Source organism: Schistocerca piceifrons, chromosome 7 (genome assembly GCF_021461385.2).
Source record: "Schistocerca piceifrons isolate TAMUIC-IGC-003096 chromosome 7, iqSchPice1.1, whole genome shotgun sequence".
NCBI classification, from domain to species: domain Eukaryota; kingdom Metazoa; phylum Arthropoda; class Insecta; order Orthoptera; family Acrididae; genus Schistocerca; species Schistocerca piceifrons.
In genome coordinates, this window is record NC_060144.1 from 430,797,566 (window position 1) to 430,824,599 (window position 27,034).

Below are 27,034 nucleotides of genomic sequence, written 5' to 3' on the forward strand. Positions count from 1 at the left end.
CTGCTAGATGATGTCCTAAAATAACAAAACTGATCATAATCCAGTAAATGTGTATTAACACAGCTGTGGTTGTTTTCGTTAATCATTACTGACTGAGTACATATTGTCTCCACACAGCTAGACTGCCTAACTACTTGATGATGTGACTGCAAGATGATTGTGCTTCTTTTCCACATGTTATTCTCACTTTGATGCTGTCAGTTTCTTTGTAAGTGATGTATTATCATAGAAAATTGTGCTGTGAGGCATTAATGACTGGAAATATGCAAAATATATTAAGATGTTGATTTGTATGTTTCTGAAATATGAGCAATTATATAAGGAGCTACAATGGCTGAACTTAGCCATTTGAGAAGAGCAATAACATTATTCTTCCAGTTCAGATTTTTGTTTTTATTAGTTGCTATTAGTTTCTAGCTACAACACTAGGAAAAAGGTTGGTTTTCACTATTCTTGGCTAAATCTTTGGCACAGAAAGGGATTAAATTATGCTTCCACAGAAGTCTTTGATCACTTAGCATAAAGCATCAAAAGTCTGAAAGATAGTCAACAAGCATTTAAAAATAAATTGAATGACAACTGCTCCTACTCCATAAGTGAATTTTTTAGATATGAATTAGTAATTTTACAATCATTTTAAAAATTCAGGTGCCACAGAAAGAAAGCTATTGTTAAACTGACACACTACACTTCAGTACGAAGTGTCATATTCACGATCTATGGAGCAAGTGTTGATCCAATCTAATCAGTAAGTACATCTAAAAATCTGGAACTTTGTCCCATTTTCACTCACTATTGTTCATGTTGTACCTTACCTGTTAATATTTTTCTGTTTGTTTGTTCAGAAGTGAATATACTGTGTTTTCCTGAAGTATGTGATAGTCCATTTACAGAGAACAACTCCACAATTCTTTGAAAAACATTTCTTCTTTTGGTGTCTCTTTAACAGGACGAATCTGGCTTCACTAAGGACTCAACTGGCTGAAACAATGACATTACAAACGAAAGAATCAATATTGCACTGTTTACTCTGGTTTTGGAGGGGGAGGGATTGACAAATGAAATTCCACTTGCAGCTGTGATAACTTAAATCAGTTGCAACATATGAATGCCTTCTGGTGAAGTTGGAGAAAGACTGGTGCCACATGGCACTTTTGCCATAAATAGGCGCTGGCCAGTGTGGCTGAGCGGTTCTAGGCGCTTCAGTCTGGAACCGCACAACCGCTACGGTCGCAGGTTCGAATCCTGCCTTGGGCAGGGATGTGTGTGATGTCCTTAGGTTAGTTAGGTTTAAGTAGTTCTAAATCCTAGGGGACTGATGACCTCAGATGTTAAGTCCCGTAGTGCTCAGAGCCATTTTAACTATAAATAGGTCCCTAGCTGACTGTAGACTTCAGGGAATAGAAGTCTACCACATCCACTAACTGAAAAGTTTTACCAAGTAGCTGAAACCATTTGGCACCATAGGAGTCAATTAATTGGAATGTCACTAAATTCTAATGCAGCCAGAAAATGTAAAAGTCCCAGTTTCTCAGGTCTTGTACAATGATAGGAACACAAATGGTCACAAGTTGTGTGAAACCAGTGTGTTGAGCAGCCAGAATAATTCCATTTGCTGCCTATGTTGCTCATTTGTTTTCCCATTTGCTGGGCATCTGAAGTTACTGTTTGTGGTGTCCTTCCTAGTGTTCCAAGAACATGAAACTCCAAATCAATGTTATTTGATGTTGCAGTACTCAGAAAGCTCATAACATCTAATGATCTCTTTCCTACCTTGTACAAGAATGTTAGAAAGCAGTAAGGTAATCAGCATTGCACTATAAGCTGTACACACTCTCTCTTAAGAGTTTACAAAGGAAAGCTGCAAATTTGTCAGCAGCTGCGCAAATACCAGAACAGTTTGCATCTATTTGAAATTTCGGGTCAGTAGTACATCAGCGGCTGCTGATTCAGGTGGAGATTAAGAGTGGCTCGAAACGCAACCATGAAGTGACTAAGTAGCCCAGTGTTGTCTCATATACAGATCCTGGCTGGAGTTTTTGTCCTGTATAGGTGACTATGGTGCTGCTGGGCATGAGCATGCACCTTCAGAATTGAGAATTTTTCCATTAGTTCTAGTGCATCTATTTGAGACATCGAGAAAAACTTATGTATAGAACTTTGTTATCCTCTTACAGTTACATGGCTGTATCAAAAAAAGTCTTATAATATAAATGACGAACTTCTTACACATTCAGTCTGAGTTGTTATCCAGCACACTGTTTTAATCTGTCAAAAATTTTCAAAGTGCCGTACACATTGCTAGAGAGTGTAAGCTTAATCTCCTAAGCCACTTCTTTCAGAAAAGGTAGCCCATAAAGTATACAGTAGGGCTTCAGTGTAGTTTGGGAAGTAGGAAAGAAGTACTGTGAGAAGTGAATCTGTAAAGGCAGGCCTGGATAACTCGTTTGGTAACAGCACTGCACACAAAAGATAAAGTGTGGGGTTTGGGTCCTGATCCAGCACCCAGTTTAACCTGACAGAACATTTCATAACTGTAAGTGATTTACAAGGACTATTAGAAATAAGAAATTTGCAAAGATATACTTTAACAAGAGAAGCAGGTATCTGAAAGCATTACCATAGACAGTGTTAACATTGGATACCAGTAAACTTTTGCTTTCTGTAGTGTTAAACAGGCCGTCATCTGGTCTACTTCCTTAGTTATACTAAGTAACTGTTGCTGCTTGCTGAATCATTGTGTGACTCAGTAAAATTCAAATATTTTTCTATCTTCTGCTCAATATTTTGTAATATAGCTTGTTTGATACAAAAGTTTGATGTAGGTAGGTACAGTGTGTTCACGACTTTGTAACATGTATGTGACATCTCAGCAATCCGCTATGATTCTTTTACAAATCTTTTGCCTTCCTATCTATATTTCTGTGGTACTTGAAGTAATTTATTGCAACAACTGTGGCAGGTGCTGCCAGTATTTGAGTGCAAGTGGAGTTAGAAAAAGCAGTAAATGGAAATCTCGTTGGAAGTCTCCGGCTACAGTCCTGCAAGTCCTGCTTCTGTGCAATGCTGGCCTTCTGTTGGTTGACCACATACACTTCCAATACAATGGCATGTTGTTTGGTGTCTTGCTCATGTCAATTGCAAGAATGTTACAGGTTAGTGTGGGGCATGATAATATTGGAGATTAGTTACTGTCATGTATATTTCTCTTTATGTGTGGACAAAGGCCAACTTTTTCTAAAAATTAGTAAATCTTTCTGATTTTTTTGTAATTTTTTCCATGCAATAAGTAGCTAGATTTTTTAGCAATTTCACAAAAAAGTATTTTATAAGTAAATACTTAGAACGATGAATAGAAAGCAAACAAGTTGTGTTTGAATTCAGAAGTCAACATTTGAATTTTCTTGTTGTAAATAAGAAATTGATACACTAGACATTTCATGTGACAGGCTGCATTACCTCCATATTTTAGAACCAAGTGAAAAGTCAAACTATGGAACTAGCGTGTCAGTCTGTGATGAGTGCGTGTATTTCAACAAACTGAAATCATTTTTAGAAACAGTGCAAACTGAAAGTTACAAAAGTAATGTGCATTTTATTAATCCATCTGATATTCATTTGTTTATCACTGTAGAATGGACTAATCTAATGTTTGCATGAGCATGTACTGCATGATATCAGGCACACTTTTAGTTAGACCTATAAAATTTACATTTAAATTGGGCAACCTCGAATGCCCATCAGCTCACCCGCAGGCAAGTGCAAGTAGTGAAGGCTGCCCAACAGAAGTGTGAGGCTCTTGGCGAACTCTGCCTGTGGTTGCTTAACAAGGAGGTACAACTGCATAGACTACAGCTCAGCTGCCTGAGTGTCCACGCATCAACTGTTTGCCCACAGTTGCCTGCGAGTACCCAATTGCCCATGGGTGCCACTTGACCTGGAATAACCTGATGTATATTGTTCAAAAAACTTTGTTTTACCCCATTTTATGGAAGCAAAATGCAATGTCCTGAGCTTACCATGCGCTGCGCTGTTCTTCCGATCTTTTTTCCCATCTCATCTATGGACTGCTAGTATTAAAATATATTCAGTGCACCTTTCAAATTAAAGAACCATTTTAAGAATGAATTTCCCTGTTTCATGATACATGATGTGCCATGTATAATTATAGCTCAGTGACCGTATTGATAACCCCAAGAGAATAAAATCAGGATGTTTAGTGTTCAATAAATAAAGTATTGTGCTGACTACTTCATTCTATGCCTGTTCTATATGGTTCGTTTCGACCCCTGGCTTCCTCACAATAACAAACAAAATGTGTCCACATATGACAATGTGCTGAAAGTCAGAGCCTATGATTTTTTTATGTGAAAACTATTAAGGCTTATTAAATAAAGCAAACTTTATTAACATTCTACATCTTTATTCTTCAAGTGAACATACATATTTTTCAACATAGTCACCTGGGGATGAATACATTTCTCCCAGTGAGAGACTAGTTTGTTGAAACTGTCACTGTAGAATGCCTGACTTTGTTGATGGAGCCACAACCTCACCTTTGCTTGCACCTCCTCATCACAATCAAAGTGAAGTCTTTGGAGGTGTTTAATTTTTGGAAACAGGCGAAAATTGGATGGGGCCTACTCAGGACTGTAAGGAGGATGATCAATGACAGTGCAGTGCTTGTGTGTGGCCTGAAGGGGAGGGTACTCCATATGTGGACAAAGTCTTGGAATTCATGCTTTTGGGTTTGTGAGGGTCTCACAGTACCTCTTAGGGTTTATGGTGGTGCCTTTAGGCATGGATTCCAAATACACCATACCCTGAACATCACAGAACTCTGTGATAATCACTTTGCCTGCTTATATGGTCTTTAGCTTTTTTGGTATCTGTGATGCATTTGGGTAGAACTCTAATGCTCTCATTTCTTGGGTCAAAATGGTTAGCACGGACAACTCACCATCACACATTACTGATGTCGCTAGGGAATCACCAAGCACAGCTTTCATTTTTCTGTGGATTTCAATTGGAGACACTTTTTCTGCACCAAGAAACTCGATTACAGCACCATCATGCACTGATGTAGTTATGTTACGCATTGCCATGTTATTCACTACAATTTGAAACCTTCTGGTGGCAGAGGGTTGCAGCTTGCATCAGTGAAGTGGGAAAGTCAACCGAGTAATATGCATAACATGTAATATCTCAAACAATGTTGAGAACACAATAAAAAATTCAGAGGCGTAACTTTTCAGCATATCTTTGAATTTTCCTTGTGTAGCAAATTGTTATTTTCATATTCACAAGATTTCATCTAATAGCTGCATTAAACACAACCAACGCAACTGTTATTTCAGCAGACAAACCCTCCATTGTTCGCAGGAAAATTTGTCTCAGATGTGGGGGACATTCAGTTGCTAAAATATTGGTTATTCAACAATGGAAACAATCAAAATTTGACAAAATTAGGTAATAGTATAAATATAAAAAATTTACTCACCAAGTGGCGGCAGAATAAACACATAAAATATTATAATTAGACAAGCTTTTGGAGCCAATGGTTCCTTCTTCAGGCAGAAGTACTGAAGAGGAAGGAAGAGGGGTAAAGGAAGAGGACTGGAGAGGTCTAGGAAAAGGGGTAGATTTTGGGAAAGTTCCTACTCCAACCGAAAATTGTGTGTTTGATATAGAAAATGAAGACAGTGTGGAACAAGAAGAAGAAGAAGAACCAAACAAGCTTTCCACATCCTGTGACCTTGATTTTGAGGGAAAAGGTGATAAACCATACAGACTGAGTCTAGTGGAATTGGGTGATCTCATTAGAGGCCTTGACCTGTCAAAGGAGAAGGCAGAAATTTTTGGGTCTCGACTACAGCAATGTAATCCTCTTGAAAGTGATGCCACTTGTTGTTTGCTGTGGTATTAAAGGATTCTATTCGTAGACTCCTCCAAGCTTAGTTTAGAAGCTGTGTCATTTCACAATGGCAATTGTCTTCCTTCTATTCCTGTTGGTCATCCATTTCACATGAAGGAGACATACGCAAATATGACAGCCCTCTTGTACTCAATCAAATATCATAAACACAAATGGAGAATCTAAAAGTCATTACCATGCTCTTAGGATTGCAACTGGGGTACACAAAACATTGCTGCTTCTTATGTATGTGGGGCAGTAGGGATAGGAAATTGCATTGTATTAAAGTGGAGTAGCCTGCAAGAAAACTTAACCCTAGTGAGAAGAATGTCATTGCCGAGCCTCTCATAGACCCAAAAGATGTTCCTCCACTGCTGCAGATAAAGCTGGGTTTGATGAAAAATTTTGTCAAATATATGAACCAAGAAGGACACCCCTCGAAATACATGAGAGAGAAATTTCCAAAATTAAGTGACAGTGTTTTTATCGGGCCACAAATTTGAGAAATTGTAAAGGATCCTGAATTTGTTCAAGTTTTGAAGGGGAAAGAAAAGGAAACTTGGGAAACCTTCAAGGGAGTTGTTCGTGGATTTTTAGGCAACAAAGGAGATGATAACTACAACCAGTTGGTGACAGTACTCCTGCAAAAACTACCATAATCTTTGATCCAATATATCCCTTAAAAACCATTTTCTCCACTCCCACCTAGACTTTTTCCCTCCTAGTTGTGGAGCTGTCCGTGATGAACATGGAGAAAGATTCCGTCAGGACATTACTGTTATGGAACAAAGATATTAGGACCATTGGAATGAAGCAGTGCTTGCAGATTACTGTCGGTCTTTGTGTAGGAATGCTCCGGAACTCCATTACTAGAGGCACACTAAAAGATGACGATCTCAAGCAGCCACCACGTGATTCTCTGCAGACCCAACCATCTGCGAGGTATTCTTCCAGCAATTTACAACTCATAAAATGTAACTACCATTTAAAAAAGTTCAAATACACTTTCAATGTTGTTGTTGTTGTGGTCTTCAGTCCAGAGACTGGTTTGATGCAGCTCTCCATGCTACTCTGCCCTGTGCAAGCTTCTTCATCTCCCAGTACCTACTGCAACCAACACCTTTCTGAATCAGCTTAGTGTATTCATCTCTTGGTCTCCCTCTATGACTTTTACCCTCCACACTGCCCTCCAATACTAAATTGGTGATCCCTCAATGCCTCAGAACATGTCCTGCCAACCGATCCCTACTTCTAGTCAAGGTTTGCCACAAATTTCTCTTCTCCCTAATTCTAGCCAGTACCGCCTCTTTAGTTACGTGATCTACCCATCTAATCTTCAGCATTCTTCTGTAGAACCACATTTTGAAAGCTTTAATTCTCTTCTTGTCCAAACTATTTATTGTCCACGTTTCACTTCCGTACATGGCCACACTCCATACAAATACTTTCAGAAATGACTTCCTGACACTTAAATCAATACTCGAAGTTAACAAATTTCTCTTCTTCAGAAATGCTTTCCTTGCCGTTGCCAGTCTACATTTTATATCCTCTCTACTTCGACCATCATCAGTTATTTTGCTCACCAAATAGCAAAACTCATTTACTACTTTAAGTGTCTCATTACCTAATCTAAATCCCGCAGCATCACCCGATTTAATTTGACTACATTCCATTATCCTCATTTTGCTTTTGTTGATGTTCATCTAATATCCTCCTTTCAAGACACTGTCCATTCCGTTCAACTGCTCTTCCAAGTCCTTTGCCGTCTCTGACAGAATTACAATGTCATTGGCGAACCTCAACATTTTTATTTCTTCTCCATGGATTTTAATACCTACTCTGATTTTTTTTCTTTTGTTTCCTTTACTGCTTGCTCAATATACAGATTGAATAACATCGGGGAGAGGCTACAACCCTGTCTCACTCCCTTCCCAACCACTGCTTCCCTTTCATGCCCCTCGATTCTTATAACTGCCATCTGGTTTCTGTGCAAATTGTAAATAGCCTTTCGCTCCCTGTATTTGACTCCTGCCACCTTCAGAATTTGAAAGAGAGTATTCCAGTCAACATTGTCAAAAGCTTTCTCTAAGTCTACAAATGCTAGAAACGTAGGTTTGCCTCCCCTTAATTTATTTTCTAAGATAAGTCCTAGGGTCAGTATTGCCTCATGTGTTCCAACATTTCTATGGAATCCAAACCGATCTTCCCCGAGGTCGGCTTCTACCAGTTTTTCCATTTGTCTGTAAAGAATTTGCGTTAGTATTTTGCAGCCGTGACTTATTAAACTGATAGTTCGGTAATTTTCACATCTGTCAACACCTGCTTTATTTGGGATTGGAATTATTCTATTCTTCCTGAAGTCTGAGGGTATTTCACCTGTCCCATGCATCTTGCTCACCAGATGGTAGAGTTTTGTCAGGACTGGCTCTCCCAAGGCTGCCAGTAGCTCTAATGGAATGTTGTCTACTCCCGGGGCCTTGTTTCAACTCAGATCTTTCAGTGCTCTGTCAAACTCTTCATGCAATATCATATCTACCATTTCATCTTCATATACATCCTCTTCCATTTCCATAATAGTGTCCTCAAGTACATCACCCTTGTACAGACCCTCTATATACTCCTTCCACCTTTCTGCTTTCTCTTCTTTGCTTAGAACTGGGTTTCTGTCTAAGCTCTTGATATTCATACAAGTGGTTCTCTTTTCTCCAAAGGTCTCTTTTATTTTCCTGTAGGCAGTATCCATCTTACCCCTAGTGAGATAAGGCACTACATCCTTACATTTGTCCTCTAGCCATCCCTGCATAGCCATTTTGCACTTCCTGTCGATCTCATTTTTGAGACGTTTGTATTCCTTTTTGCCTGCTTCATTTACTGCATTTTTATATTTTCTTCTTTCATCAATTAAATTCAATATTTCTTCTGTTACCCAAGGATTTCTACTAGCCCTCGTCTTTTTACCTACTTGATCCTCTGCTGCCTTCACTATTTCATCCCTCAAAGCTATCCATTCTTCTTCTACTGTATTTCTTTCCCCCATTCCTCTCAAACGTTTCGTAATGCTCTCCCTGAATCTCTCTACAACCTCTGGTTCTGTCAGTTTATCAAGCTCCCATCTCCTTACATTCCCACCTTTTTGCAGGTTCTTCAGTTTTAATCTACAGTTCATAACCAATAGATTGTGGTCAGAGTCCACATCGCCCCTGGAAATGTCTTACAATTTAAAACCTGGTTCCTAAATCTCTGTCTTCTCATTATATAATCTGTCTGAAACCTTCAAGTATCTCCAGGCCTCTTCCATGTGTACAACCTTCTTTTATGATTCTTGAACCAAGTATTAGCTATGATTAAGTTATGCTCTGTGCAAAATTCTACCAGGTGGCTTCCTCTTTCATTTCTTACCCTCATTCCATATTCTCCTACTATGTTTCCTTCTCTTCCTTTTCCTAGTACCGAATTCCAGTTACCCATGACTATTAAAATTTCATCTCCCTTCACTATATGAACAATTTCTTTTATCTCATCATGCATTTCATCAATCTCTTTGTCATCTGCAGAACTAGTTGGCATATAAACTGTGGTAGGCATGGGCTTCGTGTCTATCTTAGCGACAATAATGCGGTCACTATGCTGTTTGTAGTAGCTTACCCACGATCCTATTTTTTTATCCATTATTATACCTACTCCTGCATTACCCCTATCTGATTTTGTATTTGTAACCCTGTATTCACCTGACCAGAAGTCTTGTTCCTCCTGCCACTGAACTTCACTAATTCCCACTATATCTAACTTTAACCTATCCATTTCCCTTTTTAAATTTTCTAATCTACCTGCCCGATTAAGGGATCTGGCATTCCACGCTCCAATCCATAGAACGCCAGTTTTCTTTTTCCTGATAATGAAGTCCTCCTGAGTAGTCCCCGCCCGGAGATCCGAATGGGGGACTATTTTACCTCCGGAATATTTTACCCAAGAGGACACCATCATCATTTAACCATACATGCTTCATGCCCTCGAGAAAAATTACGGCTGTAGTTTCCCCTTGCTTTCAGCCGTTTGCAGTACCAGCACAGCAAGACCATTTTGGTTAGTGTTACCAGGGCAGGTCAGTCAATCATCCAGACTGTTGTCCCTGCAACTACTGAAAAGGCTGCTGCCCCTCTTCAGGAACCACACATTTGTCTGGCCTCTCAATAGATACCCCTCCGTTCTGGTTGCACCTATGGTACAACTATCTGTATCACTGTGAGATGCAAGCCTCCCCACCAACGGCAAGGTCCATGGTTGGGGGGGGTGGAGGTTGTTAAAACATGTAATTAAAATGTATATTTATCTCTTAATACATTTACATGAAATTCTTCCACCTAGTGTGTATCACAGAAACTAGAGCTAAGCAAAATTTTTCATTGTCATATTCATTTTTCTTGACTCAAAATTGGTAAGAATTGGCTCATGAAGTACAGGAAACATTCCCAAACTACTTCTTCTTCTTCTTATTTGGATGATACAGTTAGAATGAACCCAATTCTGTGGATAAAATGACTTCGCACGAAACACGTCCAAACCTGTCGTAAGCTGAATGTTGTGTGGGCAGAGTAGGGGAATAGTGGTGTGCAGCACTGAAATAGACAAATCATGTAGCTCTGGATTTCCATAAAATGGGGTAGTGTAAAAGGGTATTACTGTTTTCACATTTTCACAATAGAATAATTGTGCTCATCATGTACCTAGATAGTGTAAAAAGGGTGTGTACAGACTTGGAAGTACTGAGGGCCACAAACCCCTCACTGTGACTACATAAGGGACACAGCAAAAAAACAATTCGGCACATTTGTTTCACAAATATTCATTTTGTTTCAATTTTATGCCTCCCTTATATTATTATTGAGTGGTGATCCCAAAATAAATGCTTGCAAGTTCGCAGAAACACATGAAATTGTTGCTTACCTCTGTCGCAGAAAGTTGAGCACTTTGATGATTGGCTGATTAAGCTCTCTGACACAAGGTGTATACTATAGAATACAAAAACCACTGCCGACTAAACACTTTAATTCCTTGGATGCCCACATGCAGCTTTTGTTGCCATTGCTGCATTGTTGTGCAAGTGCAGAATTTCAAAAATAGCTTGCCACGAGACACATTATTATATTTAAAGGTTTTTTTAAAATTACTGCTACCAGTCACAAACTTTGTCAACTATTGCATTACCTATTTATTTAGCGACATGTTTCGAGGGTTAACCTCATCTTCAGGCATAAATGGCATTACAAAAAGATCTTTACAGTAAGGTCATATTGATGTCACATAGTCTTCTTGTAAATGCTGTGGTCATCTTTGTTCTTCTGGTGTGGCAGTCTCGTTGTGATCATGTTTGTGAAGTTGTTTTTGTAATGCCATTTACCCTGAAGATGAGGTTTAACCCTTGAAACATGTCGCTAAATACACAAGTAATACAATAGTTGACAAAGTTTGTGGCTGGTAGCAGTGATTTAAAAAAACCTTTACATATTTCTTGAGACAGTCACGGTCAAACAATAGTCAAAATGGCTTCAAACACCTTATTATTCTGAATTTGGATTCCCCTAAACCAATTCCAGCGAGATTGACGTGGTTGGAAAGAACTAAGTTGTACAAGGTCCTGCCCTCTGCTTCCCCTAAACCAATTCCAGCTAGATTGGCATGGTTTGAAAGAACTAAGTTGTACAAGGTCCTGCCCTCTGCTTTTTTGGAGGGAATGAAAGATAAGGAAAACACACACACACACACACACACACACACACACACACACACACACACACACACACACAGACAGAAGAATGAACAGTGGGGGGGCAGGCACCATCTCATCAGTGGTGCATCCCTGGAGTAGAATTACGTATTAAACTATTACTTTGTTTCGTAATGGCTTAAAAATCTGTGTTTTTTGTTTATTGCTCTCCATGTCAGATCCTGTACCCATTTGTTATTGCTTCTGCATGAAGCCATCCTCTGCTCTGCCACTTGTGTGCTAATTCTGTAACCTAGCCTTTCCTGAGTACACTCTTTTCCATTTTACTCTGTGTAGGTAGAACACAGTTATGATCACTCACGTTGGAACACACAGACCGCTGGAACAGCAGCCGGTTCTGGAGGTCGATGACAGTGGAGTTCACAAAGTGAACAGCTAACCAAAACAAGTCCGGAGTATGGCAGAGTCATCGTAAGCATAAACAACAGTCCAGAGAGCAATCCAGTCACAAACATCGTACAGGCAAGGTCAAAACTCTACTTTCCAAAAGCAAATGATTAAAGGCTTCAGCTCCACATTATATGTTGGCGGCAGTGTGAGCACTTCGCATGGGAACAAGGTGCAGCCAGAATATGTAGCCCAAGTGTTTCTGATGTGTTCTCCCTGTCAATACTCGAGCTAGGCAGGGAATCACTGTTAGATACCAATCCCCCCTCTCCTCCACTCTGACAAATGCACATACAGTCCACAGTGTAAAATGATTTAAAAATCATGCAAGCAGCTCACTTTGAGAATGTCTGAAAGGTTGTCAGCCAACATATTAAAGCAAGAATTAAGAATATCTTAGAAGCAGCCCAAAAAATGATGGAATATTTGATCCGCGAAGTAAACATCAAGGAATATATGCATATTGCAAGATCTTTATAAAACCCAAAGAAATCTGGTTGTTTGTAAAGTTGTTAGTGGAATCAAAGTTAGTGTCCAGTCACTCAGGGACATGGCAGGAACTGATATTGAGAGTACCGACAGGAATGCTTAACTCTGTTTTGAAGCCCCATGGAATCCCTATCAGATTTTACACCTAATTTTGGCTGAGTTAGTCTCTTTGTGAACTATAATCTATTGTAAATCCCTCGAACAAAACATCATGGCCAGCTGGAAGGAAGCACAGGGCACACCTGTCTATGAGAAGGGTATCAGAAGTGACCCACAAAACTACAATCCACTATCCTTGACATCCATTTGTTGTAGAATCTTGGAACAGATTCTGAGCTTGAACATAATGAACCCATACAGAATGACCTCCTCGATGCCAGCTAGCATGAATTTTGAAAACATCGATCATGTAAAGCCTAACTTTCCTCACACGATTTCTTGAAGACCATGGATCAAGGCAGTCAGGCAGATGCAGTATTTCTTGATTTCCAAAAAACATTTGGCTCAGTACCACACCTGTGCTTATTATCAGAAACATGTTTGTATTGAGTATCACATGAAATTTGTGACTGGATCAAGGATTTCTTGGAGGAGAAGATGCAACATGGAGAGACATTCACAGATGTGGAAGTAACTCTGGTTGTACCCCAGAGAAGTGTGTTTGGTCCCTTGCTTTTCACAGATGATGCTGTTATCTACAATGTGACACTGTCTGAGTGAAGCTGTACAAATATTGTCAGACCTTTTTAAGGTTTCAAAGTGATGCAAAGATTGGCAACTTGCTTTAAATGTTCAGAAATTTGGAATTTTACTTTTCACAGAACAAAATAAAATAGTATCCTAAGAATATAATATCAATGAGTCACCGTTGGGATCTGTAAACTGATGTAAATACTAGGGTGAAACACCTTATATGGACAGAAAATGGGAAGATCACATGGGCTTAGTCATGGGCAAAGGAGGTAGCAGACTTTGGTTTAATGGTAGAAATCTAGGGAAGTGAAATCAGTCTTTAAGGAGACTGCTTACAGATCATTTGTGCAACCCATCCTAGATTGTTACTCAGTGGTGTGGAACCTGTAGGACTAGCCTGTACCAGATAGGACTAGCAAGGGATACTGAATGTATACAGAAAAGGGTTTGTTTGACTCACATGAGAATTTCAGAGAGATGATGAAAGAACTGAACTGGCAGACTGTTGGAGATAGACAAAACTGTCCTGAGAAAAGTCTACTCACAAAACTTTCAAGAACCAGCTTTAAATGAGGACTCTTGGAGTATATTACAACCCCCTTCATATTGATCCCATAGAGATCACGTGGACAAAGTTAGGTCAATTATGCCTCCCACAGAGACAGATAAATAATCATTTTTTCTATGTTCCATATGTGAATGGAAGAGGAAAAAGCCCTAATAACTGGTAAAGTGGAACCTATCTTCTGCTTTGCACTTCACTGTGGATCACAGAGTACAGATGTAGATTTTTATGTACACTTAACGAAGTATATGTGTTTGATTTCTTCTACTTGCAGAGTTGGATTTTTTGATAATCTGGAACGATTCTGTCGTGAGTCATTGAGCAAGAACTCTTTATTTTGACTGAATATTGAGATGCATGTTTGTCATAAAGTACAGCGAATTCCTGAACTTTCATCACACAATGACAGCTCATTGCTTATGATTTATCCAGGGTGATGATTCTTCTGTAAAACCTGGAATTTTCAGGAAATTACATTTTAGCAGGAAAAATTGAGTAAGTCTCAGGGGATTTCAAGAATTCCAAAAAATCTCAGGGAATTCTGTGTTTTCAGTTTAGCCCTGGAATTTAATTTTATTGATTTCTATAGATCACAAAGTTTAAAGTACTTAATATTTCAAAGTACATTAATTGTATGAATAAGAGTCCATATAAATTATCGATGTTATAAACTGTGGTCAAACTATCTCAGCTGACAGGAAAAAAAGTTATTGTGAGATACTCCGCCCCCCGAGGGGGGCTTCCACTTACCATTAATTACCAGGATCTTCATATGATGTCATATTGCTCCCCATACCTGGAATTCTCAGGGATTTTTTTTCCCCCACATTTGAGTAGTCACCCTTGTTGTCTGAACAGTGTTTTATAAGGAAGTCATGGTTGACCTAATTTAAATTACAGCATGTTATTAAGTGAGACTTTTCTCTGGCTGCCTGCACAGAGAATGCTAAGTATAAATGTAGTGGGTAGAATGGACCCACAAAATTACAGACCAATATCATTAATATTTGTTTACTGCAACATTCTTGAACGTGAAACTTCCTGGCAAATTAAAACTGTGTGCTGGACCGAGACTCGAACTCGGGACCTTTGCCTTTCGTGGACAAGCGCTCTACCATCTGAGCTACCAAAGCTGTGAGGATGGGGCGTGAGTCATGCTTGGGTAGCTCAGATGGTAGAGCACTTGCCCGCAAAGACAAAGGTCCCGAGTTTGAGTCTCTGTCCGGCACACAGTTTTAATCTGCCAGGAAGTTGCATATCAGCGCACACTCTGCTGCAGAGTGAAAATCTCATTCTGGATTCTTGAACATATTCTCAGTTCGAATATAATAAATTTCCTTGACACAGAGAAGCTTATATCCATGAATCAACATGGATTTAGAAACCATCTCTCATGCAAAACTCAGCTTGCCCTTTTGTCACCTGATATACTGCAAACTATGGGCAAAGAGCAACAGGCAGATTCTATATTTCCAGAGTTGCGAAAAGCATTTGAAACGGTGTCCCAATGCAGAGTGTTAACAAAGGTACAAGCATATGGAATAGGTTCCCAGATATGTGCGTGGTTTGAAGATTGCTTAAGTAATATAACTCAGTATTTCATCCTCAATGGCGAGTGTTCATCAGAGACAAGGGGATCATCAGGATTGCCCCAGGGAAGTGTGATGGGACTGCTATTCTATTCGGTATACATGAATAATCTGGTGGACATAATGGGCAACAATCTGTGTGTGTTTGTGATGATGCTGTGGTGTACAGGAAGTTGTCACAGCTGAATGACTGTGGGAGGATACAGAATGACTTAGACAAAATCTCTAGTTGATGTGATGAATGGTAGCTAGCTCTAAATGTAGAAAAATGTAAGTTAATACGAGGGCAGTTCAATAAGTAATGCAACACATTTTTTTCTGAAACAGGGGTTGTTTTATTCAGCATTGAAATACACCAGGTTATTCCCCAATCTTTTAGCTACACAACACTATTTTTCAACGTAATCTCCATTCAATGCTATGGCCTTACGCCACCTTGAAATGAGGGCCTGTATGCCTGCACGGTACCATTCCACTGGTTGATTTCGGAGCCAACGTCGTACTGCATCAATAACTTCTTCATCATCCGCGTAGTGCCTCCCACGGATTGCGTCCTTCATTGGGCCAAACATATGGAAATCCGATGGTGCGAGATCGGGGCTGTAGGACGCATGAGGAAGAACAGTCCACTGAAGTTTTGTAAGCTCCTCTCGGGTGCGAAGACTTGTGTGAGGTCTTGCGTTGTCATGAAGAAGGAGAAGTTCGTTCAGATTTTTGTGCCTACGAACACGCTGAAGTCGTTTCTTCAATTCCTGAAGAGTAGCACAATACACTTCAGAGTTGATCGTTTGACCATGGGGAAGGACATTGAACAGAATAACCCCTTCAGCGTCCCAGAAGACTGTAACCATGACTTTACCGGCTGAGGGTATGGCTTTAAACTTTTTCTTGGTAGGGGAGTGGGTGTGGCGCCACTCCATTGATTGCCGTTTTGTTTCAGGTTCAAAGTGATGAACCCATGTTTCATCGCCTGTAACAATCTTTGACAAGAAATTGTCACCCTCAGCCACATGACGAGCAAGCAGTTCTGCACAGATGGTTCTCCTTTGCTCTTTATGGTGTTCGGTTAGACAACGAGGGACCCAGTGGGAACAAACCTTTGAATATCCCAACTGGTGAAAAATTGTGACAGCACTACCAACAGAGATGTCAAGTTGAGCACTGAGTTGTTTGATGGTGATCCGTCGATCATCTCGAACGAGTGTGTTCGCACGCTCCGCCATTGCAGGAGTCACAGCTGTGCACGGCCGGCCCGCACGCAGGAGATCAGACAGTCTTGCTTGACCTTGCGGCGATGATGACACACGCTTTGCCCAACGACTCACCGTGCTTTTGTCCGCTGCCAGATCACCGTAGACATTCTGCAAGCGCCTATGAATATCTGAGATGCCCTGGTTTTTCCACCAAAAGAAACTCGATCACTGCCCGTTGTTTGCAACGCACATCCGTTACAGACGCCATTTTAACAGCTCCGTACAGCGCTGCCACCTGTCGGAAGTCAATGAAACTATACGAGACAAAGCGGGAATGTTTGAAAATATTCCACAAGAAATTTCCGGTTTTTTCAGCCAAAATTGGCTGAGAAAAAAAATGTGTTGCATTAATTATTGAACTGCCCTCGTACAAATGAGTAGGAAGACAAACTTGTAATGTTTGGATACTGCATTAGTAGTGTCCTGCTTGACACTGTCCCTTCATTTAAATATCAGGGCGTAATGTTGCAAAATGATGTAGAAGGGATTTTGTTCAACATTAACAACTAGTAGTATGACGTGGACATGTTAAAGGGGTTTGAAAAGAAAGACTTCAGAATGTCCACTTAACTGGGTACCAAATGGGGGTTATGGAAGATACAGGGTGACAGTTATTGAACTATATGAATAAAATTTTAATTAGTTCCAAAATACGCTGTGCACACACTGTATTCAATATGTAAATGTCACTACAGGTATTTGGATTTAGGTTATGACATGTTTTACATGCTTGCTATAATTTTCAATGATGTGGTGCAGACGAATAGCGAAATTCTGCATGGCCTGCTGAAATGACGGAACATTGATGCTGCTGATGGCCTCCTGAATGGCTGTTTTCAGCTCAGCAATGGTTTTGGGGTTATTGCTGTACATCTTGTCTTTAATATAGCCTCACAAAAAGGAGTCACATGTGGCCAGATCTCATGAAAATGGCAGCCAATCGAGGCCCATCCCAGTGGCCTCTGGGTACCCCAGAGCCAGAATGTGGTCTCCAAAGTGCTCCTCCAGGACATCAAGCGCTCTCCTGTTTCAGTGGGGTCGAGCTCTGTCTTGCATGAACCGCATCTTGTCAAAATCAGTGGCACTTTGGCTAATGGGCATGAAATCACCTTCCATAACCTTCATGTGCTATTTAGTAGTCACCGTGCCATCAAGGAATATCGCACCGATTATTCTGTGACTGGGCATTGCACACCAGACAGTCACCTGTTGAGGGTGAAGAGACTTCTCGATTGTAAAATGTGGATTCTCACTAGCCCAAATGTGCCAATTTTGCTTATTGACAAACCCATCCAAATGAAAGTGGGCTTAGTCACTGAACTAAACCATGCAGTGCATACTAATTCCCATCTTCCCCATAGCCAACCATGCAGTTTGAATGTCCTAATGCAAACCGTTCAGAAGTTATGATGATTTTATTTCATATAGTCCTATAACTGTCACCCTGTAATTTATGTAATACTTTAGGATTATAGGAGAGCCGATGAGTGATCTCAATCCTAAACTTTCCTGCAACATTTACAATTTATGTAATGTAATTTAAAAAAGACACTAGCTTAGCCAAGTGACCATCTGACATTGATGTGATGACCTAACAGGTTTAACAAAAACAAACCCCACCTTATTGGTGTGCATCTCTTCTCCCTGTATGCATGTGGACAAGGACAAGTGAAGTCAAGAAGTATTGCTATTGTAGTCTTCAGTCTGAAGATTGGTTTGATGCAGCTCTTAATGCTAATCTATCCTTGCAAGCCTCCTTATCTGTAAATAACCACCACAACCCACATCCATTTGAGCCTGTTTCGTGTATTCAAGGCTTGGTCTCCCTCTACAGTTTTTACCTCCCCATCTCCCCCACAATACCTTCTGTTACCAAACTGGCATGACTCAGAATATGTCCCACTAACCAATCCCTTGTTTTAGTTACATTATATAAAAAAATTTTCCCTTAATTCAATTCAGTACCTCTTCATTAGTTACACCTTCTATATATCTAATCTTCAGCATTCTTCTTAGCCCGACTCTTCAACAGCTTATATTCTCTTGTCTGAATTACCTATCACCCTCATTTCACTTCCGTACAAGATTACACTCCAGACAAATGCTTTCAGTGAAGACTTGCTAACACTTAAAATGATTTTATATGTTACAAAAAGTCTCTGCTTCAGAAATGCTTTTCTTGCTATTGCCAGTCAGTATTTTGTATCTTCCCTACGTTTCCCACCATCAGTTATTTTGCTGCCCAAACAGCAAAACTCATCTATTACTTTTAGTGTCTCATTTCCTAATTTAATTCCCACAGCACTGTGTGCTTTAATTTGTTTACATCCCATTACCATTGTTTATTTTTATTGGTGTTCATCTTATCTCTTTTCAAGACACTATCCATACTGCTCTTCCACGTCCTTAGCCATAGTGTCATTGACAAATCACAAAAGTTTGTACTTCTTCTTCCTGAATTTTAATGCCCTTTCCAAATTTCTCCTGGATTTCCTCCATGGCTTGCTCAGTGTATAGATTAAATAAAGTTGGCGGTAGGATACGACCCTGTCCCAGTCCCTACTCAATCATGGCTTCCTTTTCATGTTTTTTGACTCATAACTGCAGTCTTATTTCTGTACAAGATTAAATAACATTTTTGTCCATGTATTTTATGCCTGCTACCTTCAAAATTTCTATGAGTGAATCAAGGAATGTTTAGATATCTTCATGTCATAATATGAATCTATTCAGGTAATATTAAGTGATCATCTTTGGCTTTGTTTACTTTTCAGGGTTGCACTATGGAATCTGCAGTCTGGTTCTGTATCCTTCTCAATTTGAAGCATATTTTTGCATATGTAGCACCAGCATATTTTATATATTTGCTTCGCAATTACTGTTTTGATTCAACTCAACCAGTGACTTGGAGCAGATTCTCAATGACAAAATTTTGTCAACTTTCAGTGGTGGTTGCAAGCATTTTTATGATCTCATTTGGACCGTTCATAGTGTTGGGTCAGTTTGCACAGGTGGGTGTTTGCAGATGCTTCAGTAAGTATGTGTTGCTTCAGCTTTCATGTTACCATTTACATTAAACATTACCCTGTATTTTTCAGGTCATGTCACGCCTATTCCCTTTTAAACGAGGTTTGTGTCATGCATATTGGGCGCCGAATTTTTGGGCTCTCTACAATGTAGCTGACAAGGCAGCAGCCTTTGTTGGTATGTAATTTTCTTCTTGTATTAGTATTAAAATGATTATGTGGTACAGATGTCATCACTGGCTATACAATCATAACTGTGGGATGTGAATTACTTTTATTTAAGAAATAGCTGTGGCTTGTATGATAGAGAGTAAAAGACCAGGAGGAAGACCAAGCCTGAGGTGCAAGAACTTGGTGAATCTGGCATCAAGCAGAGAGGACATACTTGAGACAGCATCAAATAAGGAGAGTTTTAAGAACCATAGTTGATGAAGCCTCATCTGCCAACCCATCTAACAAGTTGGAATGACATGGGTTGATGATGATGATGATGATGTTGATTGTGATTTATGATTGAGAGACCAAGATTAGCTGGACTGTGCTTTTAACATGAGACAGAGTTAATCAAGGCTGAAAAAAGAAAAGAAATGTCACAGAATGAATATCATTTAGGACCACAGACTGACTGGGGCTCGATTCAAGACACTCAACTTTTGCAAGCAATTAGTTTGAGCTATCTAGGCATGACACACATTCCACACATTCACAGTTGCACTTCTGCCAGTATATCCCTCCTGCTTTTCACACTCTGAGAAAGGATATCCTGGAAAATTGCTTACCCACTACCTGTAGTTTCCTCCAGGAAAAAAGTTTCCCTTTAGCAGCGGAGTGTTAGCTGTATCAAGCACGGGCGTAAACTTCTAATTTGATGTTTCTGTTGACCAACTGATTTAACTGAAAAACTGAGAGAAAACATCAGTTCACTAGTACAAATGTTCCCCAATCACACTGTTATTAGTGAGAAGACTTTAATCAGCCAACAATCAGTTGGCAAAAATTACAATTTTGAAAATGATTGTCATGAGAAGGTGTTCTAGGAAACATTATTAAATGTCTTCTTGGAAAACTGCCTACAGCAGATAGTTCAGGAGCCCATTCATGTTGGAAATATATTACACATAATGGCAACAAATACACCTGATTTACACATTGAAGCTGATATCAGTGACCACGCAGTAACTGTAGCAACAATCATTACTTAACAAAAAAGGGCAGCTAAGAAATTAAGAAGGCTTACAAATTTAGTAAGCTGGATAAAGAGGCACTCTTGTCACACCTCAAAGAGGAACTCAAAAAATTTACCTCTGAGCAGGAGTATGTAGAAATTCGGATCAAGTTTAAAAGAATAGTTGATCATGCATTTACTAGATGTGTACCTAGTGCTGTGTCATCCAAACAAGACACTGCCAGGGCAAAAGCACCACAGATACAAAGAAGCGAGCTGGTGCCAGTGCCATAGAGACTTACCACTTGCGTGAGTTTCACCAGTGCAATGGGCGGTGCTGAGGATGAAGATATCAACTTCACGTTGGCCAATTGGCAGCCAAGTACAATCCGCCAGTGACTGGATGACAGTGGACAGAAGCCTACTCAGAAGATAGAATAGCAGCTCTCACCCACTTGGTTATAGATCGTCGTACAGGGCTTACTTAGACAGTGTACAGACACCTATTCTGTTACCTGACCCTGGGTCATAGTTGTGTAATAGTGGCAGAGAGAAATTGTCTTAGTGGTGTACTGCACCAGAAGCCGTTTCATGAGCTCACGAACTCAGCATACCATTACAGCAGTAGCAACAAGGCCTTAACACCTAGCACAACGGTTCATGATTGAAGAGACCCACTTGGTATACTGTCACTGTAAAGGCAGTTCTAAATAGAAGGTGACTTCTGCGCAATAGGTGTAAAGCAAAGCATATGGGTATAAATTGAGAAATGCTAAATGAGCCTCATTTGGTTGTCAAGAGAACATATTCAAGCCGTCAATGAATACCACAACAGAATATTATCGAAAGATCTGTAACAAAACCTAAAGAAATTCTAGTCATATGTATAAGCTGTCAAAGGAACCAAAGGTAGTGTCCAGTCACTCATGGATCACACAGGAATTGAAATTTAGGGTAGCAAGCAAAAGCAGAAATACTGAAATCCATTTTCAAATGCCCCTTTACTAAGGAAGATACAGATGCACTGCCTAAGTTTACTTCTTACTTCACTGCAAAGATGAGTGTCAGTGGCTTTGACAAACAGCTAAAACCATTAAAATTAAACAAGGCCCCAGGGGGCAAAGGGATCCCTCTCAGGTTGTATACAGAATCTGTAGCGGATTCAGCTTCCATTTTAACCCTAGTATACCATAGAACCTTTAACAAAAAACTGTACCCAATGATTAAAAAATGAAAAACACAGGTCACCACACTTGTCTACAAGAAGGGTAACAGAAGTGAGCCAGAAAACTACCGTCAGATCTCACTGATGCTCATCTGCAGTATTATTGAATCCTAGAATGTAATCCTACATCAATTTAATCAGATATCTCTAACAAGGGGGCCTTCCATACTGTAAATCACAGATTTTGATGTGCTTCAAATATGTTGTAGAGGCACTTACTAAGTACCTGGCTATCTGGTTCTTTAGTGATGGGCCTTGTTTTTCGAGAAAATCGATTTTGAATTTCATTGTGCACTTTGTGTACCTGTAACATTACATATATTCCGAGCAAGTCAGCGTAGCGCAGTGGTAAAGGTTCAGGGCTACCGCGCTGGAGGTACCGTGTTTGAATACTGCTTTCGGAGTAGATTTTTGGCATATTTAATGGCATTTGTGATTTCGCCTTTTGATTCTTCCTTCAACTCCTCTACTTGTGGATCATCTTCTGTCTGCACTACTGCAGAAACATTTGGTTCTTCCATTTCACAGAATTTTTCTAACACACAACACTAGAGACACTTTGCGAGCAACTGACGCTGTAGTTAGATGCGAACATAAAGGAATGCGACTCGCATCCTCATTGGCCACAACTAGGAGCTGGGGTTCCCATTACGGCTAATGGTATTCATGAGAGAGGGGCGATAATGGGCGGAGATCGATTTCAGGTAATACAAGAAGCGACCATCGTACAAACATTTGGAACTCCAACTGCGAACCATAAACGGAATGAATATTTGAAAAAATAATAACAGAATATATCTTTATTATTTTGCACACCTTACACTGTCTGTTGATATTCCTTGAAATAAAATTAAAAAATTTGGTCAATTTTGGAAAAAAAGAAAAGAGAGAGAGAGGTACACGAGCAGGATTCAAACACGGTATCTCCAGCATGGTAGCCGTGAACCTTTACCGCTGCGCTACGCTGACTTGCTCAGTATGTATGTAATGTTACGAGTATACAAAGCACGCAATGAACTTCAAAATCGAGTTTCTCAAAAACCAAGGCCCATCGCTAAAAAACCAGATAGCCAGGTACTCTGGGTAAGTGCCTGTGCAACATATTTGAAGCGCATCAAAATCCATGATTTACAGTATGGAGGGTCCCCTTGTAAGTGAATGACCTCCACTGTGCCAGTCAGCATGGATTCCATAAACATCAATGTTGCAAATCACAACTTGTACTTTTCTCACATGATATCCTGAAAGCCACACATCAAGGGAACTGGGTAGATGTGGTGTTTCTTGACTTTTGAAAAGCATTTGACTTGGTACCATACAAATGTTTATTAAGAAAAGTACAGTTGTATGTAGTATCAAACAAAATTTGTGACTGGTTTGTGGATTTCTTGGTACTTGGAATGCATCATGTTGTCTTGGATGCTGAGCACTGAAAGAAGTTGAAGTAACTTCAGGTATGCCCCAGGGAAGGTGTTCGGACCCTTGTTTTTCACAGTATATATTAATGACCTGGCAGACAATATTAACAGCAGTCTCAGACTTTTCACAGATAATGCAGATGCTATAATGAAGTACTGTCTGGTCTTCAAAATACTGCCCAGATTGGCAAATTGGTTTAAATGTATAGAAATGTAAAATTATGAATTTCACAAAATGAAAAAAAAAAAGTGTTTTCTTCTGACTACAATACTGATGATTTACAGTTATAATCAATCAGCTGATACAATTTGTCGGTAATTGTGGTTCTTCACTACCTCAGATGACCAATGTTGGAGACTATGATGCCAATATAGAGAAAGGTACCATTCTCCCAGTATTTGTAGAGGCACAATGTGGTTACTCCTGGGGTTGTAGTGTGGGAAGCCATCGGGTACAACTTCATTTCATGGCTGGTAGTAATTGAGGGACTCTCACAGTACAATTCTACACCACCGACATCCTCTGTCCTCATGTGTCATTTCTCTTACATTAGTACCGTGGTGCTATTTTTCAACAGGACAATGTTCATCCGCACATGTCACATGTCTCTAAGAGCTGTTTTCATGATGTTGAGGTACTCCCAGCAGGCCAGAGGGAGTACAATATCATACTGATAGTGGGCCATACTGCCAAGTTCATAGCAAATTTGACTCAGTTTTGTAATAATCCAAGTAACATCAGTACCCTCTTGACCCTTGAAGTTTCATTTCATTTGCTCTTTCACTTCTGAGTGCTTCACTTTTTTGTCAGGTCCTGTAGAAGTTGTGAAACTACCCAACAGATTAAATTTTTGTACTAGACCAAGACTTGATCCTGAACCCTTGTTGTTCTTGAGTATTTCCCTTAAAAACTTAGTGCATAATCTACTGCAGACTAAATGATTTATTCTGGAAATAAATCCTAGCCTATGGTGAAGCCATTCTCCAGAACTCTAGTCTGGCGTGACATGAAGGGAAATTTTTATGAAACTTAATGAGAGAGAAATCCTTCTATAATTAACGTGGTGGAAAAAGAGGGATTGGTGTCATAACTTGTGCTGGGATAGCTCTGTTGGTGTGAATATTGTTCCTGAACCCAGTCTGGAACAACAGTGCACATACTTCTGCAGAACAAAAGATTTCTGGAAACATCTGACAACATATTTCAGCTTTACCAAACATTTTGAGCTGCTCCATCTTGAATGATGCTGGCCCCCTTAATTACACTGTTTTTTGTAGTACGGAGGGCAAAAAGAGTTTCTGAAGGGACAGGAGATGATTGGTTTCAAAATTAGGTGATGAGATGTACTCATAATGGACAGACAGGGTGAATTTCTGTACGTTGAAGTTTGTGTTTATTCTCTATGTTTCAGCTGGTAAGCATCATCCTCAAATACACTTTCAATTTGCACCGTTGATAGATTTGCCTTAACTTAATAGTTTCGACTTGGATCATAGGATTAACAATGAATCTCTGTATACTACACTCACAACAACTCTCGTTAATACTTACTGTCTTAGCTTAGTTATATGTGCATGGAATAAATAATAAGCACACAGTCACTAAAGTGAGAATAAACTATCCTTTCTGAAACTCTGCGTACTGCTCAAGTAAGTTAAGACATTAATTACCTTTTGACATATAGATCATTAGTCACAGATCACTGGCTCAGATGGAGAGTGTAGGGGTACTGTGGAAAATGTTTCAAGATGGCAAAACAGCCATTTTTCTCTGGACACAGGTTCAGTGTCTCAAAATCCTACTGCTTCTGGAGACAAGTCTACACCCACTTTGCTAAGGCATGTTTCATTAAAGCATATGGCATTAGGTTTTTTTCCTTTATGATGTAGCTAGGTGTGCGTTTTCTGTCCCAATTGTATGAGTGCTCTTAAAGAACTAAGTGAAAACAGTGGAACAAATATCACTTCATTATGTAACAATTTTAGTAGCTTCTCAAGAGCATACCATACTCTTGAGCTTTAAAAATATGTTACTTTATTAGTACTGATCATTTCATTCTCATTGTTGTATTGATTCTATACATAAAGTAATACACTGATATTATAATGGAACTTTCTGCATGAAACAATATCTAAAATAAGGGAAAGGTGGCCACTCACCTATAGTGGACTGATGTGTGGCATATACACATAACAGAAAACAGTATTCACATTAGCTTTTGACCTCTTACTCTTTTTCTAGCCAATGTACATACATTCGCACACACATCCACGTGGATACCCAAATGCTCCACCCACTGCAGAGAGTCTGAGCAAGAGCTCAAAAGCTAGTAGCAATACCATTTTCTGTTACGTGTTTCTATGCATCACATGGCCAGTGGTTGTCTTTCCCTTATTTCATGTAGTATACCATTTATTATTTTATCAAATACAGAAGTGTATGCAAGCAAAAATTTTGTGTGTTCCTATCACCATCACCGTGTATCTTATGGAAATATGTAATACATTCTTTTAATTGCTGGTTTCAGGCAGGAAATTAGGAATGAATTTGCAACATAGCTCTGCTGTGATGACAGGTGGACTTGTGCAAGAATTTGAGCACACTATACTGCCTTCTGTCTCTCCGAAAATGACTTTCATGTTAACTCTGGTGTCGATACTGGTAAGTGGGTGTCATTTTAAAACTTTTTTTGATAAATAAGTATATTAGATTTCTGTAAATTCTGTTCTGACAAAACATGAGAGTTTGTAACTTACTACCTTAGGAATATATATTTGCTTGGTATACTGTAAATTTGCTACAGCCTAACCTTCATATAAAGTCATGAGTATTTAAATATAAACAATTAAACAGAATAGCAGTTACTTCAGCACATCCAGTGTGGGAATTCCTGTTGCAGTAAAATGTAAAATTTGAAAATTCTAAACCATTTCATTAATTTTTAACGAGTTTGCTTCTGTCCCTTAGAAAAATAAATGGGGTATCTAAGTTCAAGACAATATTATTTTGAGCTACCAGAGAAGAATAGTGCAAGGAGAAATGAATGTAGAGGCAAGGGCATAAGTATTTTATGAGGGTGGTTTGATAAGTCTGGCAAAAAAGCAATAAAAAAGGTTGTTTCATAAACAGTTTGCATTACTTCTCGACAGTCTCCTTTGAGGCTGCAGATTCCTTGACTTGCGCCATAGGGTGGTGGGGTTTCGGGTTCCGCTGAATAGGTCAGGAGTTCACTACACTCAGCTGGCGGCTACATGGGTAGCAGAGGCTGTGTGGCGTGGACTGGGCGGTTTTTTACGTTAGAAGGCCTCGGGAAAGTACGGGGTGGGCTGCTCCATCTTGAATGATGCTGGCTCCCTTAATTACACTGTTTTTTGTAATACAGAGGACAAAAAGAGTTTCTGAAGGGACAGGAGATGATTGGTTTCAAAATTGGGTGATGAGGGTGCATGGCAAATACAGGACGTGCTTGGATCAAGGAACAGTCGAAATTGTAGTTTTAAATTGTTGTAGTTGTGCTGGGAAAG

At 39.6% G+C, this 27,034-nt stretch overlaps 1 protein-coding gene across 4 annotated transcripts in view; it reads left to right on the forward strand.

Annotated features, from left to right (window-relative positions):
- Window positions 1–27,034, forward strand: part of LOC124805168 (probable dolichyl pyrophosphate Glc1Man9GlcNAc2 alpha-1,3-glucosyltransferase) — a 79,464-nt gene that overhangs the window by 1,685 nt on the left and 50,745 nt on the right. For all 4 annotated transcript variants that reach the window (XM_047265651.1, XM_047265650.1, XM_047265652.1 and 1 more), the window contains exons 3-6: window positions 2,963–3,155; window positions 19,450–19,686; window positions 19,774–19,879; window positions 26,038–26,171. In XM_047265651.1, coding sequence (XP_047121607.1) covers window positions 2,963–3,155; window positions 19,450–19,686; window positions 19,774–19,879; window positions 26,038–26,171 — 670 coding nt within the window. The remainder of the gene's footprint in view (window positions 1–2,962; window positions 3,156–19,449; window positions 19,687–19,773; window positions 19,880–26,037; window positions 26,172–27,034) is intronic.